Source organism: Gorilla gorilla, chromosome 1 (genome assembly GCF_029281585.2).
Source record: "Gorilla gorilla gorilla isolate KB3781 chromosome 1, NHGRI_mGorGor1-v2.1_pri, whole genome shotgun sequence".
Lineage (NCBI taxonomy): Eukaryota > Metazoa > Chordata > Mammalia > Primates > Hominidae > Gorilla > Gorilla gorilla.
The window spans coordinates 226,984,932-227,009,181 of record NC_073224.2 but is presented as its reverse complement, the minus strand read 5'-3'; the positions used below and the strand labels follow the sequence as shown (position 1 = coordinate 227,009,181).

The 24,250-nt window shown below is 46.1% G+C and overlaps 1 protein-coding gene, 1 non-coding gene and 1 pseudogene across 2 annotated transcripts; all 3 read right to left on the bottom strand.

Moving 5' to 3' along the window:
- Window positions 1-776: 776 nt before the first annotated feature.
- On the bottom strand, window positions 777-7,224 carry LOC115932963 (PRAME family member 1-like; annotated as a pseudogene).
- Window positions 6,353-6,459, bottom strand: LOC115932966 (U6 spliceosomal RNA). The gene has a single exon (XR_004069047.1). It is a non-coding gene; the product is annotated as a U6 spliceosomal RNA (small nuclear RNA).
- Window positions 7,225-8,306: 1,082 nt separating the features above from the next.
- Window positions 8,307-12,449, bottom strand: LOC115932965 (PRAME family member 8-like). Its single transcript, XM_055374156.2, has 4 exons — window positions 12,372-12,449; window positions 11,080-11,391; window positions 10,122-10,697; window positions 8,307-9,206 (listed from the first exon to the last, which is right to left on the bottom strand). Exons 2-4 carry the CDS (start codon window positions 11,364-11,366, stop codon window positions 8,645-8,647), a joined length of 1,425 nt encoding a protein of 474 aa, XP_055230131.2. The 5' UTR covers window positions 11,367-11,391; window positions 12,372-12,449; the 3' UTR covers window positions 8,307-8,644.
- Between the last annotated feature and the right edge of the window lie 11,801 nt (window positions 12,450-24,250).

Below are 24,250 nucleotides of genomic sequence, written 5' to 3'. Positions count from 1 at the left end.
AGCTACCAGAGTGGCTGAGGCATGAGAATCACTTGAGCCCCGAAGGATAGGATTGCAGTGAGCCCAGATGGGACCACTGCACTGCAGCCTGGGTGACAAAGCAAGATGTTGTCTTTTTTAAAAAAAAAAAAAAAGCAAAGAAAAAGAATGGGTGGGAATTAGATGTTTTGCAGCTGAATCTCAATCACAGACAACAGAGTACTTTGATACTTTTCCATCAATAACTCAATAACTAGGGATTTCTGATGTATAAATCGCTAAAACAAGTCAATCAAATACAGAGGACACCAGAAAGTTTTCATTGAGGTTATTTCTGATATTCCTTGGTAACCGTCCCTGCAGGGATAACACTCTCATCACTGTAGAACTTTAGCTTCTCTTTCTGACTCTGTAGGACATGGGTCCTGTAAGGTCTCATTGACTCCACCTCAACATTTTCCTCTAGTCTTGCCCCCTGCTGTTATGTTTTTTCCCTCATACTGAGCACCTGCCTGAAGCAAAGAATTCTGTGCTTCCTGTAAGTTGCATGTGGCCTGGTCACAATCACTCATGCCAGTAATCCTAGCACTTTGGGAGGTCAAGGCAGGAGAATCCCATGTGACCAGCAGTTTCAGACCAGCTGGGGCAACACAGCGAAACCCTGTCTCAAATGTTCTTTAATAAAATTTTAGAATTATTAAAAAAGGAAATAAGAAAAAACAAACATAACTTGCACTTAACATACTAGATTTTAGTGTCCAAGTGCCTGGAAAAGAACTTTGGATTTATCAACCCCACTAGGCACGCCTTCCGTAGCAGCAAAGATGGAGCTCCAGTTCCTCAGATGGTGATGAGCCACAGGAAGGGCAGGGAGTGGGACCAGTGAAGATCCTCTTGGGCTGCCTGACTTCCCTCAGTGTACACATCAGCTCAGCCCGAAGTGGGGTGAAGATCTCCCAATTGACACGAACCAAGGAATTCAAACTCTCCTCAGGGGCAGGATACGTCTCCAGGCTTAACTTGCTCAGCCCACTGGTGTGGCACAGCAGGTCCTTCAGGGCGTCCATAGACATGCAATTTCTGCCAAAGTAGAAGGTGGTGAGCTGGGAGCAGTGGCTCAGGCCAGGCAGGATGGCACTGAGTTGGGAGTAGTGGATCTGACAGCCCTCCAACACGAGGGTCTCGAGAGAGGCAGCAATTTCCTCCAGCAGAGCTCCTAGGGGTTCAAGACTGATGCGGAACAGCAGCACGTAGCTGAGATTCAGATGCTTTAGGTAACCGAGGCTTGGGTACTGAGACAGACACTTCATGTCCTCTTCCAATAGGTAGCCATAAGTTAATTCCAAGTTCTCCAAGGGGTTCTGGAGGCACCTGTGGAGATCAAGAAGTTAGTTCTGGGCAATGGTACCAGTTAGATGAAGGTGGTGGGGAATAACTGAAAGGGAAATGTCTGCTTCACCCAAACACAAGTTTATTCCCATCATGTGATGATGGTCCACATGCAAGTTGCTGTGTGATGAGGACTCTGATCATTCAGGGGCAGTCCCAGTTTAGCCTCAATCCTTTCACCATTGCTTGTGTGATTGGTTCAAGGCCACAAAATCACATCACTAAAGCCTCTTTTCTTCATCTTTTAGCAGAAAATTTCATCTCCGGGCCACAGGTACCCGGTGGGAGATGTGCACGAAGAACTCAACTGAGCAAGGTCTAGGGTCATCAGCTAGGGCTACCTACTGGCAGGGGCTCCCTGACGTGCCTGCATCTGCAAACCACCTATCACTTTTTACCACTCTCACGCCTACTCCCTCAGCCTCTGTTCAAGAAGCACACATTTCCCATGTCAGTTACCTTTCCTGGGGTTGAAAACAACCTTTTACAGACAGGGAATTAGAGACAGGATCATTTGTGATCACTAAGCTGGTGAGGACAGAGATTCTACTGTGAAATGAACAGGTTTGATGCGCTGTCCCTCCTTTCATACCCTGCTCTATTACCTCTTTTATATCATATCAACTTGAAACACACTTTGTAACAAGAAATTCACATATGCACCCCCCAGTAGAGCTGAAACCCCCACGACCTGGCTTGTACATGATGTAGCTCTCTAGCCTCTACCCCAGGTGACCCCACTGCCCTCATTGCAGAGATCCTGTGATAGCCACTCCAGAACATGGAGCACTGAATGGGACAATGTGTTGATATTCTGGTGTCCCCTTCACTGTGATGTCGCCACTGGCTGACACAAAAGTTATGCCTTCTAGCGTTTGCTGTAACAAAAAAAGGCTGTGCTGTGGTCTGCAGAGAAAGTGCACGATCCTTTCTCACCTGATCAGCTGTTCCAGGTGCCCATGAAGAAGGTGATCAATTTTACTTTAAGCAATTGGAGGTGTTCCAGCCTGAGGAACACAGGCTGAATTTGGTGAGTAACCATTCCTTGAGGTCATTGTCCGACGAGTAATGATGGCACCTGGAGAAAACGAGTTTGCGAAGATTCTTCATCTCCTTCAGGTAACAATGAAACTTTCTTATCAGATGCAGCCAGGACATGTTGTGAATTTCCAGCTCCTGAATACTATTCAGGTGGACTATTTTCAATGACTTTCTAAGATATTTAATGGGTGTTAGATAATTCACCAACTTACTACAGCACAGGTGTACTAAACCTCTCCTTTGGTAAACCCACTGGAAGAGGTATCTCAGGCATTCATCTTGGGGTGTTTCCTTGAGGCAGACGTCTATGAACACCTTTAAGGGCTGGTGCTCTCCCATCCTTGGATAGTCCTCTGCTGTCTGCCTCTTACTCATGGCCTCTGGGGAGGAGGACAGGGCCTAGCCTCCAGGCCATCTGGCCCAGAAATTCTCATCAACATCCAGCAAGTCAAGCACTTGAAGTTTCCACCTCCTATAGGTAAAGTAAGGGAGAAGCTCAGAATTTAGAAGGACCCATCCCTGACTTTTGCTTTCATTCTCATTGCTCCCTGTTCTCTCTCTGACTTTTCTCAGTCCGTTTTCTCTTTCGATTCAGAAAAAGCAGGCTTCTGTTCCCACAGTGGACCCTGTATGGTGAGCAGTCCTTTCTCTGAGGATCTGGACAATGGCCAAAGCCTCCCTGAGCTTCCTCACCAGCACCATCAGAAGACTCTGGGCTACCCTGAATCAGGCTGGAAAACAAGCCGCTTTATTTTATTTATTTATTTATTTATTTATTTATTTATTTATTTATTTATTTATTTATGGATTTTGAGACCGAGTTTTGCTCTTGTTGCCCCGGTTGCAGTGCAATGGTGTGATCTCAGCTCACCACAACGTCCGTCTCCTGCATTCAAGCGATTCTCCTGCTTCAGCCTCCCGAGTAGCTGGGATTACAGACATGCACCACCATGCCCAGGTAATTTTGTATTTTTAGTGGAGATGGTGTTTCTCCAAGTTGGTCAGGCTGGTCTCCAACTCCTGACCTCAAGTGATCTGCCTGCCTTGGCCTCCCAAAGTGCTGGGATTACAGGGGTGAACCACTGCGCTCAGCCTCAAGCCACTTTATATAGGGTTAAATAAACCCCCTCTGAGGGGACTTTGTGATTTGTAGAAGGTGACTCTCCAGGCCCTTTAGTTAGGAATTGGGGACCTTCATGTCCCAACTTCACCTTTGGATGCAGAGAACCTAATTATAATGCATTTAAATGTAAAGCCTCAACCACCAGGTGAACCTGGGACGTATGTGACATGTATATTTGCTCACCATACATGCATGCATCCCCCACCCTGTGAATTTTCATAGCTGCTCCAATAACCTGCTGAATATGCACACTTGGCGGCCAACAGGTTCAGCATAGTTCCTGGGTCACCTTCCCTCCCTCCAAGCGCTTGCCTCAGGTCCTGCCTGGAGGCCCATTTCCCAGCGAGCAGGTTGTAAACCTTTAGAAGAAATTACGCTCCTTTTTTCTAAATCTATAGACCCCATAATTTTTAGTGGACCTCATTGGTGTTAGAAGTGGGATTCAAAGGGGACCTCTGATCTCTTCCTGATGCCTCCAGAACCAATGCATCCTGCACTGGCAAGAGCCCCATGAGCTCTTCTCAATTGCGCCATGGGAAGGCCTTGGGTAAGTCTTCCTGAATTCAGATGTCCAGCTCTTAGGTGGAAGATCTCAGAGACTTTAATTCTTCCCAGCTGGTTCTCTCCAAACAGTTTCTGGAGGGGACCTTCTCCATCAGTTCCAGGTTTTGGGACCTGTGGTGCCTTCCCTTCCCTGTTCCCTCTCAGTCCCTGTCCTGGCTCCCTAATTGGGATCTTGGAGGGAAACTCTTTGTTGGTCCTGGGTTTGAGGAGACTCTTCCAGTTCCCTCCATCTGGACTGGATAGAAGATTCCTCTGAGGACCCCTGCCTAGCAGGGAGACATTCAGGTCGGACTCCATGGGTCCATCAGATTTGGTGAAGATGCTCGCCCTCTAGTGGTGCTCACAGGGACGCCTGTGGTAGGTAAGTGCAGTTATGAGGGCCCTTAGTTCCAAGGGGACAGACTCAGGCCAGTGGCCATCAGGAACCCTGGTGACTCTTTGTTTAAAGACTGTGTCCTGTATTACATGGGGGGAAATCTATAAAAAACAGATGAAGTTCATCCATGTGATGACGGCACTGCCGTGACACACAGGTAGTGACCCTGGCAAAAGGAGGGTGACTTCATCCATATTCAATGTGTTTATATTATTGGTGGCAGCTCATGTTGACTGCCCAACATTTGCATTGTAGTGGCTATAAAGTGATTTCTAAGCACTATGTGATCAATAACCATTTACAGCCACCTGCCAGGCTCCATGCTCTGCTGTGGGACCACAGGGTGACAGAGACACAGTCCCTGCCCTTGAAGAAGCAGTCTCTGTCTACATGAGATTGTCAAGGAAAAAATCATTATCAAACACAACCTAGGCACATGGTCCAGCAGCCACGCTCCTTGGCATTTACCCAAATGAGAAAACCTAAAACCTGGATGTTTTTAACCACTACATTCATAATAGACAAAACTTAATAGGGACCAACATATTCTTCAGCAGATAAATGGATGAATAAACTGTAGCACATCCTGACAGTGTAAATTATTAAGCCCTAAAAGACATAAAAAAACTTAAATGCACATAACCAAGTGAAAGAAGCCAACATGAAAAGGCCACATGACATTCCGGAAAAGGCAAATCTATGGACACAGTAGAATGCCCAGGGGTTGCAAGGAGTCAGGGTAGAGTGGGATGGATAGAAAGAGAACAGATGATTTTTTTAGGGCACTGAAGCTACTCTGCATGATGCTATAAGGGTGAATACGTGTCATCATCAGTTCATCAGAACTCATAGAATATACAGCACCAGATGTGAACCCTTAATGTTAATTATGAACTTTGGGTGATAAGGATGGTTCGTGTGGTTCATGCATTGGAACAAATGGACCACGCTGGGGCAGGATGTGGATTCTTCAGGAGTCCGTGCTAGAGTGGGGTCATGAAGTATGTGGGAATGATCCACTTTCTGCTCAACTTCACTGCAACCTTATACCTGCTCTAAGAAAATAAATCATATTTCCCTAAAAATATTGCACTTCCTTCCAGCTCCGAAATTGTATAAATTTAAATATTTTTAAATAAGAGCAATTCTTATTCATTGATCTTCAAAATCAGTTTTGAAGGTGTCATTTTATTTGAGACTCAACACCACATTAAGCATTTTCTAAATATACTTTAAGTTCTGGGATACATGTGCAGAACGTGCAGGTTTGTTACATAGGGATACATATGCCATGGTGGTTTGCTGCACATATCAAGCCATCATCTACACTAGGTATTTATCCTAATGCTAACCCTCCCCCACCATCCCCACCCCTCAACAGGCCCCAGTGTGTGATGCTCCCTGTATCCATGTGTTCACATTGTTCAACTCCCACTTATGACTGAAAACATGTGGTATTTGCTTTTCTGTTCCTGTGTTAGTTTGCTGAGAATGATGATTTCCAGCTTCATCCATGTCCCTGAAAATGACCTGAATTCATCATTTTTTATGGCTGCATAGTATTGAATGTTGTATATGTGCCATATTTTTTTTATCTAGTCTATCACTGAAGAGCTTTTGGTTTGGTTCCAAGTCTTTGCTATTAAGAACAGTGCCACACTAAACATACGTGTGCATTTGTCTTTATAGTATAATGATTTATAATCCTTTGGGTATATACCCAGTAATGGGATTGCTGGGTCAAATGATATTTCTAGTTCTAGATCCTTGAGGAATCACCACACTGTCTTCCACAATGCTAGAACTAATTTACACTCCCACCAACACTGTCAAAGCATGCCTAATTTCTCCACATTCTCTCCAGCATCTGTTGTTTCCTGAAAAATATGGAACTTGTCACGAATTTGCACATCATCCTTGCGCAGGGGCCATGCTAATCTTCTCTGTATCGTTCCAACTTTAGTATATGTGCTGCCCAGGCCAACACAAATATTTTCTTTTTTTCTTTCTTTTTTTTTGAGACGGATCTCACTCTGTCCCCCAAGGCTGGGGTGCAGTGGCACGCTCTCGGCTCACTGCAAGCTCTGCCTCCTGGGTTCATGCCATTCTGCTACCCCAGCCTCCTGAGTAGCTGGGACTACAGGTGCCTGCCACCATGCCCAGCTAATTTGTTGTATTTTTAGTAGAGACAGGGTTTCATCGTGTTAGCCAGGATGGTCTCCATCTCCTGACCTCGTGATCCACCCATCTCGGCCTCCCAAAGTGCTGGGATTACAGTCGTGAGCCACTGTGCCCAGCCTACAAACCTTTTTAAAATATTGCACTACATACTTTAAAATACTAAATTCCCATTATAATTTAAAATTTCAATATACATATATTCAATATGTATAAAATTATATATATTCAATATGTATAAAATTATGTACATAAATTTATGTAAAAATATGTATTCAATATGTATAAAATTATATATAAATCACAATATTTATTCTCTATAAACACTTACATAACAGCAGATTTTTGGAGATACCACTCAATATCATCCTGTTTGCATCAATAAATTACACCAGATGGTCTGAGCAACCAGCAGACGGCGCATGAGTCTCATGGGTTGGAAATTTTTATCTCATGATCACTAGAGATGAACTCCGTCCCGCCCTGCCCATCCCAACCTCTGCTGGCTGCTGAGGCTCTGCTGTTTGGGGGAATCACGATTAAGTGGTGGTGGCGTGTAGAAGTTGAGTCCCATTGCCTGCCCTGGGTTTCTGCTGCCTCCCTATTATCAGGAATAGAAGGTGAGATTGAAGGGTGAAGAATGCTGGGACTTCTATTAGGAGGGAAAAAAAAAAAAAAGAACAAGATGCATGTATTGAGCTCTTACTGTATGCCAGGCCCCATTCCAAGTCCTGACCGTGCACCGTCTCATTGGGTCCTACAATAGTCTCATAGGGTGGTGGCATCATCATCTTCATTTTACAGGGAAACTGAGCCTCTTGGCTGTTTCGTGCCCAACAGCACCAGCCCCTGAGTCCTCGGCAGGGTTCTACACTTAGGTGCCCTTTGTATAGGGTCCCTCAGCACAGGAAAGGTCACTAATTACCCACAGGCACTTGATCGTTATCCACCCTCTGAGGATGTGTGATTCCTACTGCGATGCACTAGTCTTCCTTGACAGGGAGAAAAAGGAGGAGTTAAGAAAAGGTCTTTCATTGATGTTACAGGTATTATATGCCTACATAATGTCAGCATTTTGCTAAAAGGGAATTTGGATGTCTTTATTGGCCACAACTACTTTAATTCAGCAAGGGCCGCTACCCACCACGACAGGCATGGGTTAGTGATGCCCTGAGGCTCCTGCTCATAGAGTGTGGAGCTCTCCTTCCAGGGCAGGGGCCACGCCTTGGGCAGTGAAGTCCTTTCCCAGCACAGGTAACGGTCAGGAACTGAGAGCTCTGAATCCACCCATTGAGAGTGAACAGGGTCTTGGCATTGGGACAGAATGAGGGCACCTGAAGGGGCTTAACTTCGGAGGCTGACACTCACTTTGCACTTAGAATGCTTCAGGCCCTGTGTGCGTCTCTCATGTGTATTAACCCATTAAATAGGCACAGAGAATAGCAAGAAGGTAACAGACGCACAGAGAGAAGAAAAGAAAAGGAGGGAATTGATCCAAATGATCAAATTCCATTTTGATGGCTTGATTTCCAGGAGCTGAACCTCATCAGTCACAGACAAATCAGTGCCTTATTAGCTCAATCAGTAACTGGACTTTTTTAGGTTTAAATTGTTTAATTGTTAAGCCATGTTAAGCAATTATGGAGGACACCAGATAGTTTCCACTCAGTTTCCCTTTATTTCTGACTGTTACTTTACAACCATCTGTGCAGGGGTAACCCTCTCATGTGTCTCTCCTACCTGATTCTCACTCTAGCAATTCAGATTCCCATTTCTGATTCTCTGGGACACAGGTCTCTAAAGAGCCCATCCACTCCAAGTCAACTTTTCCCCCAGTCCTGCCCCTCCTGCACCCTCATTCCTTTCCCATTCACACTGAGGAGGCATTTGAAACGATGGGTCTGTGCTCCCTTTAACATGCACTCATGGCCTAGGTTTCAGCTCTGAAATGACCAGAAGAAAGCTTTAAATATATCCACCCTGATGGCAGGCATTCAACAGAGGCAGTGACTGGGCTCCAGGTCATAGGAGGCCCTGATGCCACAGCGAGGGCAGGGGACAGTGCAGAACACAATGATCTTGGGCTGCCTTAAGTCCCTCAGTGTCTTCATCAGCTCAGCCCCAAGTTCAGCAAATCTCCCCCAGCAGAGAGCACCCTCGGTGTCATAACTCTCCAGAGGGGCAGGATACAGCTCCAGGCTTAGCTTGCTCAGCCCGACGGTGTGGCGCAGCAGGTTCTCAAGGGCAGCCATGGAGATGAGGTTCCCACAGAAGCTGAAGGTACTAAGCTGGGAGCAGCGGCTCAGGGCAGGCAGGATGGCGCTGAGTTGGGAATCCACGATCCCACAGTCCTCTAAGTCCAGGGTCTGCAGGGTGGCCACAACTTGCTCCAGCAGAACTGCGAGGGGCTCAGGGCTGAAATGGGTCAGTGTGATGCCCCTCAGGTCCAGCTCCTTTAATTGACGGATGCTCGGGCACCAAGAGAGATGCTTCAAGTCCGACTCTGACAGCAGGCAGTCGGTCATTACGACCGTCTCCAAGGGGGCCTGGAGACACCTGGGAGAGAACAAGAAGGAGTTAGAGGAGAGAGGTGGGGATGACTTCAGGGTGAGATGACGCTCTCCATAACCCAGGGCTGCTCTGCTCATCTGAGGATAATCAGCACCTGGGGTTTGGGAATGGAGACTCTGTTCCTTCAGTGCAGTCCCAATCGAGGCTCAGTCCTTCACCATCACCGAGGTGATTGGATCAAGTCCATGAACTCTAAGGCTCCCTTTCCTCATCTGTCAGGTAGAAAACCACATCTCTGGGCCACAGGAGCCCGATGGAGACACAGGCATAAATGACAAACCCAGGCAGGATCCTGCAACATCAGCAGGGGTGGCCAGGTTGCAGGGGACCCTGACATGCCTGTACCATCAGCAAACCATCTATCACTTTCACCATTCTTCGCTCCTGCTCCCTCGCCCTCTATTCTATCATCATGTATTTCCCATACATTAATTACCTGACCTGGAGCTCAAAACAGGGTGCTGACAGGGAAACACAGGATTTTGCCTGTTCACTAGGCAGGTGAGGATAGACCTCATATTTTAAAATATAGGAGTGTGATGGGCATTCTCTTCTTTAGTGCCCTCTTCACCTCCCTATTTCCCATCATCTTAACTTAGACACACATCCTCAGGAGGAATTCACAAATGCACTCTCACCAGATCTAAACCCTGCAGTAGCTAGCTTCCTAGCTTGGCACCTTCTCTATAGCATCTAGGCCAGGAGATCCCTCTGACTTTATTGGGATGGTTGTGTGATACCCGTATCAGGACAGAGCCACCAACAGGATAATGCATGGATATTCTAGTGTCCCCTCACTCTTACTTCCTCACAGGCTCACAGTGCATACCCACTGGTGTTTACTGTAACAAAGAAAGGCTCTGCTGTGGTCTGAAGAGAAAGCTCACCATCCTTCCTCACCTGAGCAGCTGGTCCAGGTGGCCTTTGAGGAAAGAGACGGAGTGCATAAACAGATTCTGGAAATAGTCCAGCTTGAGGAACCGAGAGGTGAATCGGGCAATGAACTGCCCCTTGTTGTCTGGGGGAATGCAGGCAGATGCATGGATGTTGAAGAGAACAAGTTTGCGGAGATTCCTCATCTGGCCCAGGTAAGGGGCAAACTTGACAAGAATGGACAGCTCCCAGGGGCAGCACACTTCCACCTCCTGGATACAGTCAAGCTCCACCATGTTCAGGACCTCTATGATACTGTGGATGGGCATTCCAAAAACCTGCATCTCCTTGCAACACACATGCAGTAAGCCTTTTCTCTGCTTGCCCCACTCTAAGAGGTGGGTGAGGCATTCATCCAGTGTCCTGTTCTTGAGACAAAGGTCTATGAACACCATGAATGGCTGCTGCCCGCCTGTCCCTGGACAGTTATCTGCTGTTTGCTTCTGACTCGGAGCCTCCGGGAAGGATGCAGTAGCTCCAGACAATACGTCGCAGAAGTTCTCATCCACATTCCTCAGGTCCAGCACTTGAAGTTTTGACTGCCTGTGGGTAAAGGAGAAGAGAGGCTCCAAACTAAGGCAAGGACCTGAGCTTTTATTTACATCCCAGACATCAGCTGTTCTCCTCTCTGCCACTTTTCCCTCTCTGATTTTGTCCAACCCCTTTTCCCTCTGGATTTTGCCTCACCCCCATTGCCTGTAGCTTTCAGAGCCACTAGAAGAGAAGTTTCTGTTTTCTCAGTGGACCCTGCATGGTGAGCAGTCCTTTCCCAGAGGGGCTGGGCAATGGCCAAGGCCTTCCTGAGCTTCCTCACTGGCACCATCAGAAGCCTCTGGGCCTCCATTGTGCCCCTCCTCCTCCTGAAACAGCTGTCCCTACCCTGGACAAAAGGGCCCTCCCCACCTGGACACCTGGGTCACCTCACCTGGGGCGAACCTCTTGGGTCAGCAGCACATCAACCCCTTCCAGCACAGATTTTAATGACTCCAGATGAGGCGACTTCATCAGGGACCCTAGAGGGAGGTGGGTGAAGGGCCAGGCCTGCACCATCGTTTTCAGGGTTTCACAGCGTCTCCTGCTGAAGGCCTCCATGAACAGTGTGGGGAAGAGCTCCCCGGGCAGCTCCTCCACGGTGGAGATGGCCAAGGCCTGGTCCCTCAGCAGCCTCTGCCTTGCCAGCTCCAGGAGTCTGGGTGGGGCCCTGATGCTCATCTTGATGAATCTGCAAGGGAAAACTCTAGAGGACAAATCCAGAGAAAAGGCATCACTCTTAGGCCAAATATGATCACCTCATCTTCTCCTATTGCTAATCTCATTGCTCTGGTGGAGGTGGAAAAGCCCTCAATTCCCCCCAATTCCATTCTGCACTTGGTGGCCACAAATCTGTATCTGTGCCCCTGCGACTACCACAAAGAATGTCTTCCAAACACCAAGGAGGGGACAAGGTGGCCAGTGGCCCATTAATTTCTATGCATTGCTCCACTGAAACTCAGGATTACTGGGATCTGTCACTCAGGATCCTGAAAGCTAAGCTCCACCTTATTGAGGGAAATTTTTTTGTTACTTAACACCCAAAAACAATGAGAATGACTGTCCTGTGGCCCCACACAGCCTGCATTCTCAGTTTACACAATTAGCATGCTTGGGGAAGACTGAAGTGACTCCCTAAAATCAATGCCACTTGTTTTTATTTTGAAAAATTATAAGAGAAACTATAAAAGCAGTGTGGCAGTACTCTAGAGCATTTGGAAGGTACGGATGGAAACACTAAGTCTCAGATGAAGGATCCAATACGCATCCCTTCCACATACTCACAATCACCCACTTAGGGACAGAGTCTAAGGGCAGAGATAAATCCCATGTTCAGAACAAGACTTGAGAAAATCACAATACCACCTAGTGTGTGAACTGTAGCTGAAGGGCACAGAAACCAATAACTTCACATGTCAAGACATAAAAATTCATCCAACTGTAAATTTTTAATATCTTTTTTAAAAAACTGCTTCAATAAGAATTTTGAAATGAGAAAAATGAAGCAGAAATCAAAATTTGAGGGATGAAGTCAAAACTATATTTAGAGGAAAAATCAAAACCTACATCTGTTTAATTGAAAAAACAGACAGGAAATTCTCTGTGCCACTTTGGGCTGTGTGTCACCATCCCTGACTGGCTGGCTGCAGATCAGATGGGCATGTTCCTAAGGAGGTGGTGACTTACCAGATCTGGACTCAGTTTGCAGGGTGCTGGGACCTCTCAGAGAATCAAGCAGTAGCTCCAGGCACCAGGGCTTTGGGTCTGTCCTGTGCAAACCCAGGAGCTTTTGTTGATGTTTCTAACCACACCCTCCCCTTCTCAGTCACCAGCTTCCAATCAGAAAGTGATACCTGATTAGATTCCCAAGTTCCACCTAGTTAATCCTGATTGAGTTTTACACTTTCTTCTGATTCATTGATTAAATTAGATGTGCATTTATGAAAGTGAAAGAATAAATAACAGGGTGAAAGTCCAAAACTCATTAATTCATTTATTCCCCAAACACTGATGAAGTTTGACTAACATGTGACCTTCATAGTGACGTGGAAGGTTTAATCTGTTCCTGGCATTAGAAAGAAAAAACAAAACCTGATGATATCTTTATGGGAGAATCTGTGGCCACATCGAAATTATCAAAACGTTTCGTTAAGACAGTTAAAACAGCTTTAAAAAGACAGTGATGTCAACCCTAAGAAAACGGATTAAAAAGCTCCTTTATCCAATGGTCACCTGGGTTTTATGTTTTATAACGGGGCAGGACATATGCGGGTTCAGGTTGAAGAGGGGAACCACTGAGGGTGTTATTGATCACAAGACTAAGGTCAAGGCTTCACTGCAGGAAATCAGGACAGAATGACAAAGTGAGGTGGGGGCTGGGCAGGATGGGACCTGGTGTTCTAATAGAACCCTGGGAAGGAACCAAGACATCATGAAACATGGTGGGTATTTTGTGGGCATCTCCACAGAAGGATTGAAAGACTCTGTCTAGATTGAGTTTAAAAATTAAAAAGGGAATAATTACAGAAGAGGCAGTGCAGACTCTTCAAACACAACATTGTCTTTGAGGGCAGAGGAGGCAGATACAGTCTTGGCCTCTACTACAAAGGAAAGCGTGTTTACTCCCAAAAATGATGGGCTCACCTCGGAAAATCAGCCTGGGAAGATGGCATCTGAGAATGTGAGCTGGGGCAGATGCCAGAGGAAGGAAGGAAGGGAGGGAGGGAGGGAAGGAAATAAGAAGAAAGAAAGAAAGAAAGAAAGAAAGAAAGAAAGAAAGAAAGAAAGAAAGAAAGAAAGAAAGAAAGAAAGAAAGAAAGAGAGAAAGAAAAAAGAAAGGAAGAGAGAGAAACTCAGCCTTCCTGGCTTTAAGAACGGTGCACACATCTGGTTGTATTGTGTGCAAATGTACAAGACATTTCCCCAACAAAACCTGGAAGCTCTATTTCATGTTAAAAGATCTGCTAAGTTCAGGAATGGCTCCCATCCTAAGCAGGATCACACAGTCATTCTTCTGATATTTTAGGACACAAAGTAGCAAGAACGTCCCCCACCTCCAGAAAGTCCTCCAGGCCTTTCTCTCCCGTTCCATATGAAACCCAAACAGCTCGGAGATGCCACTGGCTTCCAAAACTGCAGTACTTTGAAGGATGTTCTCTATCATGGAATATTTCTGTAAATGTTCTTTCTCCACATTTCTGATCTCACTATCAATGCCCTGCTATGTGTGCAATCGAGTTAAACTGAAACGTGCTCAGTGCGGCTTCTACTTCACCTGCCCTCACTTTGTGAGCCTGAGGCTGAGGGTGAGCTCAGCACCAAAGGTGATTGTGAGTGTCTCTGTTGATTGAGCATGCACAAGGCACAGCAGGGACTGGTACCATTCATCCAAGATCTCAGCTCTCCCTCACGAGGAATCTAAAGCATGTTGCTATATTCCCCATTTTTAAAGTGGTGACCCTGAGACTTGGCTAGGGAGAGGAGCCTGCCCATGTTCAGGCAGCAAATGATGGACAGACCCCTCAGGTGAGGGACTCAGAGGATCCCCTAAGGATTTCAATAATCTAAATGTTTGAAAAGAACTGATTGACAGACTTTCCCTTCCTGCCCAATTCAGAAGGTCCAGCACCACCCCCAGGACCCCAGTGAGAATCCCGCACTTGGGGGCATTTCTACCACGTCCTGTCACCTGTTCTTCTCAAGGTGCTCATCTGCTGTCAAACTCAGAGCAGTCTTCAGAGCCCCTCTGAGAAGATGATCTGACCCCTTCTCCACTCACAGAATCTCCACCAGAATACCAAAGCTCCCCCAGGCCCTTGCTCAGGGTCTCTAGAATATTTCTGAGCTTCTCTTTCCCTCCTCCAGCCTGAGCTGTCAAGGCAGGCATCTCTTTATGCATCCTGGATACCTCAGCCCAAATCTCCTGAATAACAGGACATGGCCACAATGCTGGCAGACCCTCACCCCAGAGCAGTCATTGAGGAATTCTCCCAAAATTCTGTCGAGCTATTTTGGTGAACATGACAAGCCATAAAGCAGGGAGTTCCTCAGCTGCTGCTCTGGCCCTAAAGAGGCCCCTGGGACTGGACTGCTGGAGGGTGACCCTGCCTGGCACACAGAAGGAGACCTGACTCCTCTGGTCTTCCTATGGGTGCCAGGCTGAGAAGAGGTCCTGGGAAAGGTCCCGGTGCAGGGGCCTTCCCTTCCCAGGCTCCCCTGGCTCAGCCTTAGAGCTGACAAGGCTGCACCTGGAATGCAGTCAGTCTGTTTCTGTCCAAGTCAGGTCTCTTCTTAGCCTGAGCTGTTCACCCTCTGTGCATTTCTAAGAGTCAAACTCTCTGTTCTGGCCCTGTTGCCCATCTCTGGTCCTCAACCGGGTCTGATTCCAGGTCAGATTCATGCACATCGTGTGCTAAAATAGGGGCTTCCTCTCTTTCTTCCTCCAATCAAGTCTGAGGACAAGGTCACCCTGAAAGCAGACACTTGATGCTGAGGGAGGTGCTCAGAGCCTGGGGTGGGAGGAGGTCTGCACCCTCACTCCGGGCTGGACGGAGCCAGAGGGACTGAAAGTAGGAATGGGGCCAAGAAGGGGAGTGACCAGAGGAGCTGATGGGGCTGAAATAAAGGGGAAGGAGGGAGGTGGCAGCAGAGCAGGCAGCCAGGTTCTCTGGCTCTCATAGAGCTGTGTCTCTGAAAGGCAGGGACTTCTGTCTGAGACCGTGGGGCACTGGGGCTTGGACTTGGGTCTGTGAGTTCCCAAGACACTTTATGTGCCCTGGTCTGCATGAGGTTTTAGTGACTGCCCTATCCTGCCCCAGGGGCACAGAGTCAGGAGAATGGGGAATCCCAGGAGAGGAAGAGCGGGTGGCGAGTGTCCATCCTGGATGCAAAGACAGGCAGCAGGTCAGAGGGAAGCAGCTGCGGCTTGAGGCCAAGGAAAGGATTCTCTTTGGAAATCATGCAGCTCCATCTTTTCACTGGTCAGAGCCTTATGGGATGGTGAGGACTGGGCTTTTCAGGAGGGAATGAAAGAGAATGGGGTCTGGCTCAGAGTCCCTGACATCCAAGTTATTCCAAACCTCCTCTGACAAGCAAAGGGAAAATCATGGAGGATGGAAGTCCAACCAAGGCTCATCTGGCTGCCCAGAGCTTTCCAGTGGATCCAGAGAGGGCACAATGATCCTCAGTCAGAAAAGTCCTCCAACGTCCAGCACTGAGACCCAACAAGAGTGCCTGGAGGGGACTCTCTGTGACACGTCTGAAGAGAAGATTCTGGCACATGTGACTCCTCCCACAGCCTCTGCCTCCCCCTGACTCCTCTCCCCTTGATTCATTCAAAGACCTTCACTGAGCACCTGGGATTGCTTCCTGCAATTCCTGGTGCTACCAGAGAAGACGAATAAAATGCAAGGAAGCTGGAAAATGAACTCAGCAGAGGACACCAGGCTCAGCACTGCAGTCCCGGTCAGAAAAATGACTGTGCAGGCTGCGCGGTGCAGAGCGATCATAATAACCCATGGGGATAATCACAGGTGTCCCAAATCCTTTAATCACTTTTTGTTGGAATATGAAGAGGTCTCTCACTGCTGAATATAAATATACAGGGAAATGAAAAACATTAGTAAAACGAACATTTACTAAGTGCAATGTGACTCAAAACACTGAGAAGCCAAGGGCTTTATTTCTTTGAAACAACTTGCCAAGGCAGTTTGAACAGTGATCATCTTCCTCCTGGGCTCAGCACCGCAGAGGCAGCTGGTGTCTTCTCCACCTGGGAGAGTTGCCCTGCTTTTTTTTAAGTTGGGATAGGCCAGTGAGTCGGGAAGTTTGTTCATCTTGGGCTTGGGGTACAGGAGGATTTGGTGGGGTGCCTGTGGCCACTCCACTGCCCTCTGGGATTAGGAGGAGACAGTGGGGTCAGGACTCACCCCCTGGCCTGTGCTTCAGGTGATCCCTCTCTGTCCTGTGGATGTGGGGTTGGGAGCAGGTTTGGGGTCCTCGCCTATCCCCATTGGCTCTTCTTGGGAAGATGAATTTATGGGGCACCTGCAGGTGGCCACGTGTGGGAAGGAATCTCAGAACTTACATGGATCCATGCAAATGAGGCTTCCTTCAGGCAGACACAGGAACTCTGAGCCTCCCTGATGCTGCAGGCACCTGGGTTTGGGGACCCTCTTGGAGACAAATGCATGGAGCATCCCAGCAAGTTTCCCTGTCTCCCAGCTCCTCCCTGGGCTTCTGCATCCGGGAGTCAGGGCCGGATCAAGAGAAGCCCTGTGGGGAGTGGGAAGGACATGGGATTCTCAGGGTCTCAAGTTCAGCTTTTAACATTATCCTCAAAGGTGGGGTTTTTCCCAGAGGCCTCCTTTCCACAGATCCCATGCCTTCTTGCTGGACTCACGGGAAACTTGCCCTGCTAGAGACATGGGATATTTTACTTTTCTCTGCCATGGAGCCATGCTGGAGAGCTGTGACTTCCTAGCTGACCACACACACACATAAACATGTAAACACCATGAGGTCATCGTAGGGATGCCCACTGGGCCTGCGGTTCTCCCATAGCATGCAGTTCATAAAAGCCTCTCTTCCACTCACCTGGGGCCTGGAGTCATTGGCCTCCTCCTGTCTCATTGATCCAGCATTTGGCCTTGACTGGCCAGTGACTCAGACCCCAACAAGAAGGACAAAATGACTAGTGATGAGACTGGAGAGGTGCAGCCAGGGACAAGGGTGACTCAGGGGTCATTGGCAGTTTGGGATTAGGGTTGTGAGGCCACTTGAAGCCTATTTTCCACATCCCTGAGGTGGCTGAGAGGACCGTGTTCCCTGGGGGAGATAACCAGAGGGCAGGGACACGCATCAGAAGATTCTTGCACTGTCTAGACAGGAGGTCCTGGTGTCCACTTGAGTGGCCATGGACAGCATGGGGATGTCCTGGAGGCAGAATCAGCAGGACTTGCTCTTAATTCTTCCTGGGGTGGATGTGAAGCTTGTGTCCTGGCAGAGGGAGTGGCTGGCACAGGAGAGGACTCTGCCTTAGGGCTGAGTTATCCCCTGTGGCCTCAACTGTTTTCCTGATTATGCCTGTTGTCTTTGAATGTCAACAAAAGTAGCCAACATTTATGGAGGGTTTATTATGCCCCATGCTTTGGGCTCAGCATTTTTACCTGAAGATTGAGATTATCCTTCTACACATTTGATGGAGAAAGAGACAGATTCAAAGAGAGAGGGAGAAATTTTCAAGGCCAGACAGCCTGTAAGTGGTGGGACTGGAATGACGGAATGTCTGTTTGTCAACATCTTTGGCGGTGACATGATACTGTCCCAGTCCCTGCAATCTGCTGCTCATTTTCATCCTTTCAAATAAAACTCCACAGTCAGAGGCTTGTGCAAGAGTTGGGGTCCAGAGCATCAGGTCTAATGTTTGCTATGTTTATATTCACTGCCAAATCTGTTATTCCAAAGAAATTTTACTAGTGAAATAGAAATACGTTGTCTGACAGCATTACCCCCTGTGATATGGGTTGGATCGAACCATTGCTCTCCAGCCTGGCAACAGAGTGAGACTCCATCTCCAAAAAAAAGCAATTAATTATAACAACACGTCCATTCACTCTCCAAAGTGTCTGGGACTGGACAATTAATTGTCAGGCCCTCTTCTGTAGCACCATACACTAGAGCATATACGTGGATTAAAATAAATACACACACAAAATGCAAGTATATATTCTTTTTTCATTATTATTATACTTTAAGTTTTAGGGTACATGTGCACAACGTGCAGGTTTGTTACATATGTATACATGTGCCATGTTGGTGTGCTGCACCCATTAACTCATCATTTAGCATTAGATATATCTCCTATTGCTATCCCTCCCCCCTCCCCCCACCCCACAACAGTCCCCGGTGTGTGATGTTCCCCTTCGTGTGTCCATGTGTTCTTATTGTTCAATTCTCACCTATGAGTGAGAACACCTATGAGTTTTCTTCTAGGGTTTTTATGGTTTGAGGTCTAACGTGTAAGTCTTTAATCCACCTTGAATTAATTTTTCTATAAGGTGTAAGGAAGGGATCCAGTTTCAGCTTTCTACTTATGGCTAGCCAGTTTTCCCAGCACCATTTATTAAATAGGGAATTGTTTCCCCATTTCTTGTTTTTGTCAGGTTTGTCAAAGATCAGATAGTTGTAGATATGCGGCATTATTTCTGAGGGCTCTGTTCTGTTCCGTTGGTCTATATCTCTGTTTTGGTACCAGTACCATGCTGTTTTGGTTACTGTAGCCTTGTAGTATAGTTTGAAGTCAGGTAGCATGATGCCTCCAGCTTTATTCTTTTGGCTTAGGATTGACTTGGCAATGCGGGCTCGTTTTTGGTTCTATATGAACTTTCAAGTAGTTTTTTCCAATTCTGTGAAGAAAATCATTGGTAGCTTGATGGGGATGCCATTGAATCTATAAATTACCTTGGGCAGCATGGCCATTTTCACCATATTGGTTCTTCCTACCCATGAGCATGGAATATTCTTCCATTTGTTTGTATCCTCTTTTATTTCATTGAGCAGTGGTTTGTAGTTCTCCTTGAAGAGGTCCTTCACATCCCTTGTAAGTTGGATTCCTAGGTATTTTATTCTCTTTGAAGCAATTGTGAATGGGAGTTCACTCATGATTTGACTCTCCATTTGTCTGTTAGTGGTGTATAAGAATGCTTGTGATTTTTGCACATTGATTTTGTATCCTGAGAGTTTGCTGAAGTTGCTTATCAGCTAAGGAGATTTTGGGCTGAGACGATGGGGTTTTCTAGATATACAATCATGTCATCTGCAAACAGGGACAATTTGACTTCCTCTTTTCCTAATTGAATTCCCTTTATTTCCTTCTCCTGCCTGATTGCCCTGGCCAGAACTTCCAACACTATGTTAAATAGGAGTGGTGAGAGAGGGCATCCCTGTCTTGTGCCAGTTTTCAAAGGGAATGCTTCCAGTTTTTGTCCATTCAGTATGATATTGGCTGTGGGTTTGTCATAGATAGCTCTTATTATTTTGAGATACGTCCCATCAATACTTAATTGATTGAGAGTTTTTAGCATGAAGGGTTGTTGAATTTTGTCAAAGGCCTTTTCTGCATCTATTGAGATAATCATATGGTTTTTGTCTTTGGTTCTGTTTATATGCTGGATTATGTTTATTGATTTTCGTATGTTGAACCAGCCTTGCATCCCAGGGATGAAGCCCACTTGATCATGGTGGATAAGCTTTTTGATGTGTTGCTGGATTCAGTTTGCCAGTATTTTATTGAGGATTTTTGCATCAATGTTCATCAAGGATATTGGTCTAAAATTCTCTTTTTTTGTTGTGTCTCTGCCAGGCTTTGGTATCAGGATGATGCTGGCCTCATAAAATGAGTTACGGAGGATTCCCTCTTTTTCTATTAAGTGGAATAGTTTCAGAAGGAATGGTACCAGCTCCTCCTTGTACCTCTGGTAGAATTCGGCTGTGAATCCATCTGGTCCTGGACTTTTTTTGGTTGGTAAGCTATTAATTATTGCCTCAATTTCAGAGCCTGTTATTGGTCTGTTCAGAGATTCAACTTCTTCCTGGTTTAGTCTTGGGTGTGTATGTCGAGGAATTTATCCATTTCTTCTAGATTTTCTTGTTTATTTGCATAGAGGTGTTTATAGTATTCTCTGATGGTAGCTTGTATTTCTGTGGGATCAGTGGTGATATCCCCTTTGTCATTTTTTATTGCATCTATTTGATTCCTCTCTCTTTTCTTCTTTATTAGTCTTACTAGCAGTCTATTAATTTTGTTGATCTTTTCAAAAAACCAGTTCCTGGATTCATTGATTTTTTGAAGGGTTTTTTGTGTCTCTATTTCCTTCAGGTCTGCTCTGATCTTAGTTATTTCTTGCCTTCTGCTAGCTTTTGAATGTGTTTGCTCTTGCTTCTCTAATTCTTTTAATTGTGATGTTAGGGTGTCAATTTTAGATCTTTCCTGCTTTCTCTTGTGGGCCTTTAGTACTATAAATTTCCCTCTACACACTGCTTTGAATGTGTTCCAGAGATTCTGGTATGTTGTGTCTTTGTTCTCATTGGTTTCAAAGAACATCTTTATTTCTGCCTTCATTTCGTTATGTACCCAGTAGTCACTCAGGAGCAGATTGTTCAGTTTCCATGTAGTTGAGCAGTTTTGAGTGAGTTTCTTAATCCTGAGTTCTAGTTTGATTGCACTGTGTTCTGAGAGACAGTTTGTTATAATTTCTATTCCTTTACATTTGCTGAGGAGTGCTTTACTCCCAACTATGTGGTCAGTTTTGGAATAGGTGTGGCGTGGTGCTGAAAAGAATGTACATTCTGTTGATTTGGGGTGGAGAGTTCTGTAGATATCTATTAGGTCTGCTTGGTGCTGAACTGAGTTCAATTCCTGGATATCCTTGTTAACTTTCTGTCTCATTGATCTGTCTAATGTTGACAGTGGGGTGTTAAAGTCTCCCATTATTATTGTGTGGGAGTCTAAGTCTCTCTGTAGGTCACTAAGTACTTGCTTTATGAACCTGGGTGGGGCAACCCGCTCGGCTCCCCTTCCACAGTGTGGAGGCTTTGTTCTTTCGCTCTTTGCAATAAATCTTGCTACTGCTCAAAAAAAAAAAAAAAAAGTATGAATCTGGGTGCTCCTGTATTGGGTGCATATATATTTAGGATAGTTAGCTCTTCTTGTTGAATGGATCCCTTTACCATTATGTAATGGCCTTCTTTGTCTCTTTTGATCTTTGTTGGTTTAAAGTCTGTTTTATCAGAGACTAGGATTGCAACCCCTGCCTTTTTTTGTTTTCCATTTGCTTGGTAGATCTTCCTCCATCCCTTTATTTTGAGCCTATGTGTGTCTCTGCACGTGAGATGGGTTTCCTGAATACAGCACACTGATGGGTCTTGACTCTTTATCCAATTTGCCAGTCTGTGTCTTTTAATTGGAGCATTTAGCCCATTTATATTTACGGTTAGTACTGTTATGTGTGAATTTGTTCCTGTCATTATGATGTTAGCTGGTTATTTTGCTCGTTGGTTGATGCAGTTTCTTCCTAGCCTTGATGGTCTTTACAATGTGGCATGTTTTTGCAGTGGCTGGTACTGGTTGTTCCTTTCCACGTTTAGTGCTTCCTTCAGGAGTTCTTTTAGGGCAGGCCTGGTGGTGACAAAAATCTCTCAGCATTTGCTTGTCTGTAAAGTATTTTATTTCTCCTTCACTTATGAAGCTTAGTTTGGCTGGATATGAAATTCTGGGTTGAAAATAATTTTCTTTAAGAATGTTGAATATTGGCCCCCACTCTCTTCTGGCTTGTAGAGTTTCTGCCAAGAGATCCGCTGTTAGTCTGATGGGCTTTCCTTTGTGGGTAACCCGACCTTTCTCTCTGGCTGCCCTTAACATTTTTTCCTTCATTTCAACTTTGGTGAATCTGACAATTATGTGTCTTGGAGTTGCTCTTCTCGAGGAGTATCTTTGTGGCATTCTCTGTATTTCCTGAATTTGAATGTTGGCCTGCCTTGCTAGATTGGGGAAGTTCTCCTGGATAATATCCTGCAGAGTGTTTTCCAGCTTGGTTCCAGTCTCCCCATCACTTTCTGGTACACCAGTCAGACATAGATTTGGTCTTTCCACATAGTCCCATATTTCTTGGAGGCTTTGTTTTTTTCTTTTTATTCTTTTTTCTTTAAACTTCTCTTCACACTTCATTTCATTCATTTCATCTTCCATCGCTGATACCCTTTCTTCCAGTTGATTGCATGGGTTGATGAGGCTTGTGCATTCGTCATATAATTCTCATGCTATGGTTTTCAGCTCCATCAGGTCCTTTAAGAACTTCTCTTCATTGGTTATTCTAGTTGTCCATTTGTCTAATTTTTTCCCAAAGTTTCTAACTTCTTTGCCATTGGTTCGAACTTCCTCCTTTAGCTCGGAGTAGTTCGATCTTCTAAAGCCTTCTTCTCTCAAATCATCAAAGTTATTCTCCATCCAGCTTTGTTCTATTGCTGGTGAGGAGCTGCATTCCTTTGGAGGAGGAGAGACACTCTGATTTTTAGAGTTTCCGGTTTTTCTGCTCTGTTTTTTGCCCATCTTTGTGGTTTTATCTACCTTTGGTCTTTGATGATGGTGATGTACAGATGGGTTTTTGGTGTGGATGTCCTTTCTGTTTGTTAGTTTTCCTTCTAACAGTCAGGACTCTCAGCTGCAGGTCTGTTGGAGTTTGCTGGAGGTCCACTCCAGACCCTGTTTGCCTGGGTATCAGCAGCGGTGGCTGTAGAACCGTGGATATTCGTGAACCGCAAATGCTGCTGTCTGATCGTTCGTCTGGAAGTTTTGTCTCAGAGGAGTACCCAGCTGTGTGAGGTGTCAGTCTGCCCCTACTTGGTGGTGCCTCCCAGTTAGGCTACTCGGGGGTCAGGGACCCACTTGAGGAGGGAGTCTGCCCGTTCTCAGATCTCAAGCTGCATGCTGGGAGAACCACTACTCTCTTCAAAGCTGTCAGACAGGGACATTTAAGTCTGCAGAGGTTATTGCTTTCTTTTGTTTGTCTGTGCCCTGCCCCCAGAGGTGGAGTCTACAGAGGCAGGCAGGCCTCCTTGAGCTGTGGTGGGCTCCACCCAGTTCCAGCTTCTGGGCTGCTTTGTTTACCTACTCAAGCCTCGGCAATGGTGCGGGCCCCTCCCCCAGCCTCGCTGCCACCTTGCAGTTTGATCTCAGGCTGCTGTGCTAGCAATGAGCAAGGCTCCGTGGGCGCAGGACCCTCCAAGCCAGGTGTGGGATATAATCTCCTGGTGTGCAGTTGTTACGCCCATTAGAAAAGCACAGTATTAGGGTGGGAGTGATCTGATTTTCCAGGTGCCATCTGTCACCCCTTTCTTTGACTAGGAAAGGGAATTCCCTGACCCCTTGTGCTTCCCAGGTGAGGCAATGCCTCGCCCTGCTTCGGCTCATGCACGGTGTACTGCACCCACTGTCCTGCACCCACTGTCTGGCACTCCCCAGTGAGTTGAACCTGGTACCTCAGTTGGAAATGTAGAAATCACCCGTCTTCTGCATCACTTATGCTGGGAGCTGTTGATTGGAGTTGTTCCTATTCGGCCATCTTAAGTATATATTCTAAATACTTGCTATATACTTATATTCTAAGAGGTCACATGCAAATTCAAGGCTAGGTCAAAGAGTAGAGTGGCTATCTATGGAAAGGGGAGTGGAAGTGAATCATGGTAATAAAAATTAAGTATAGATATAGATAGGAATAGATAGACATACACACATATAGATGCAAGAAAGGGGAATGTCATGGACCAATGATGACAGTGAGCCATGTAAAAAGGCTACAATTCTTGTGATTATGTGTCTGTTTTCAGGATGGGTTGTAGCTTACCTCTTTAGAAAGGCTGATGCCACAGCCATAGTGAATAAATGATTATAAAATGTGTTTCCTTTCTGGGGCGTCTCTGGAGAAATCTCCAGTGGTAGGAGAACTCCGTTTACTGGGCGGGTGATCACACAGATAAGATTTTTCAGATCCAATGACACTACCATTAAC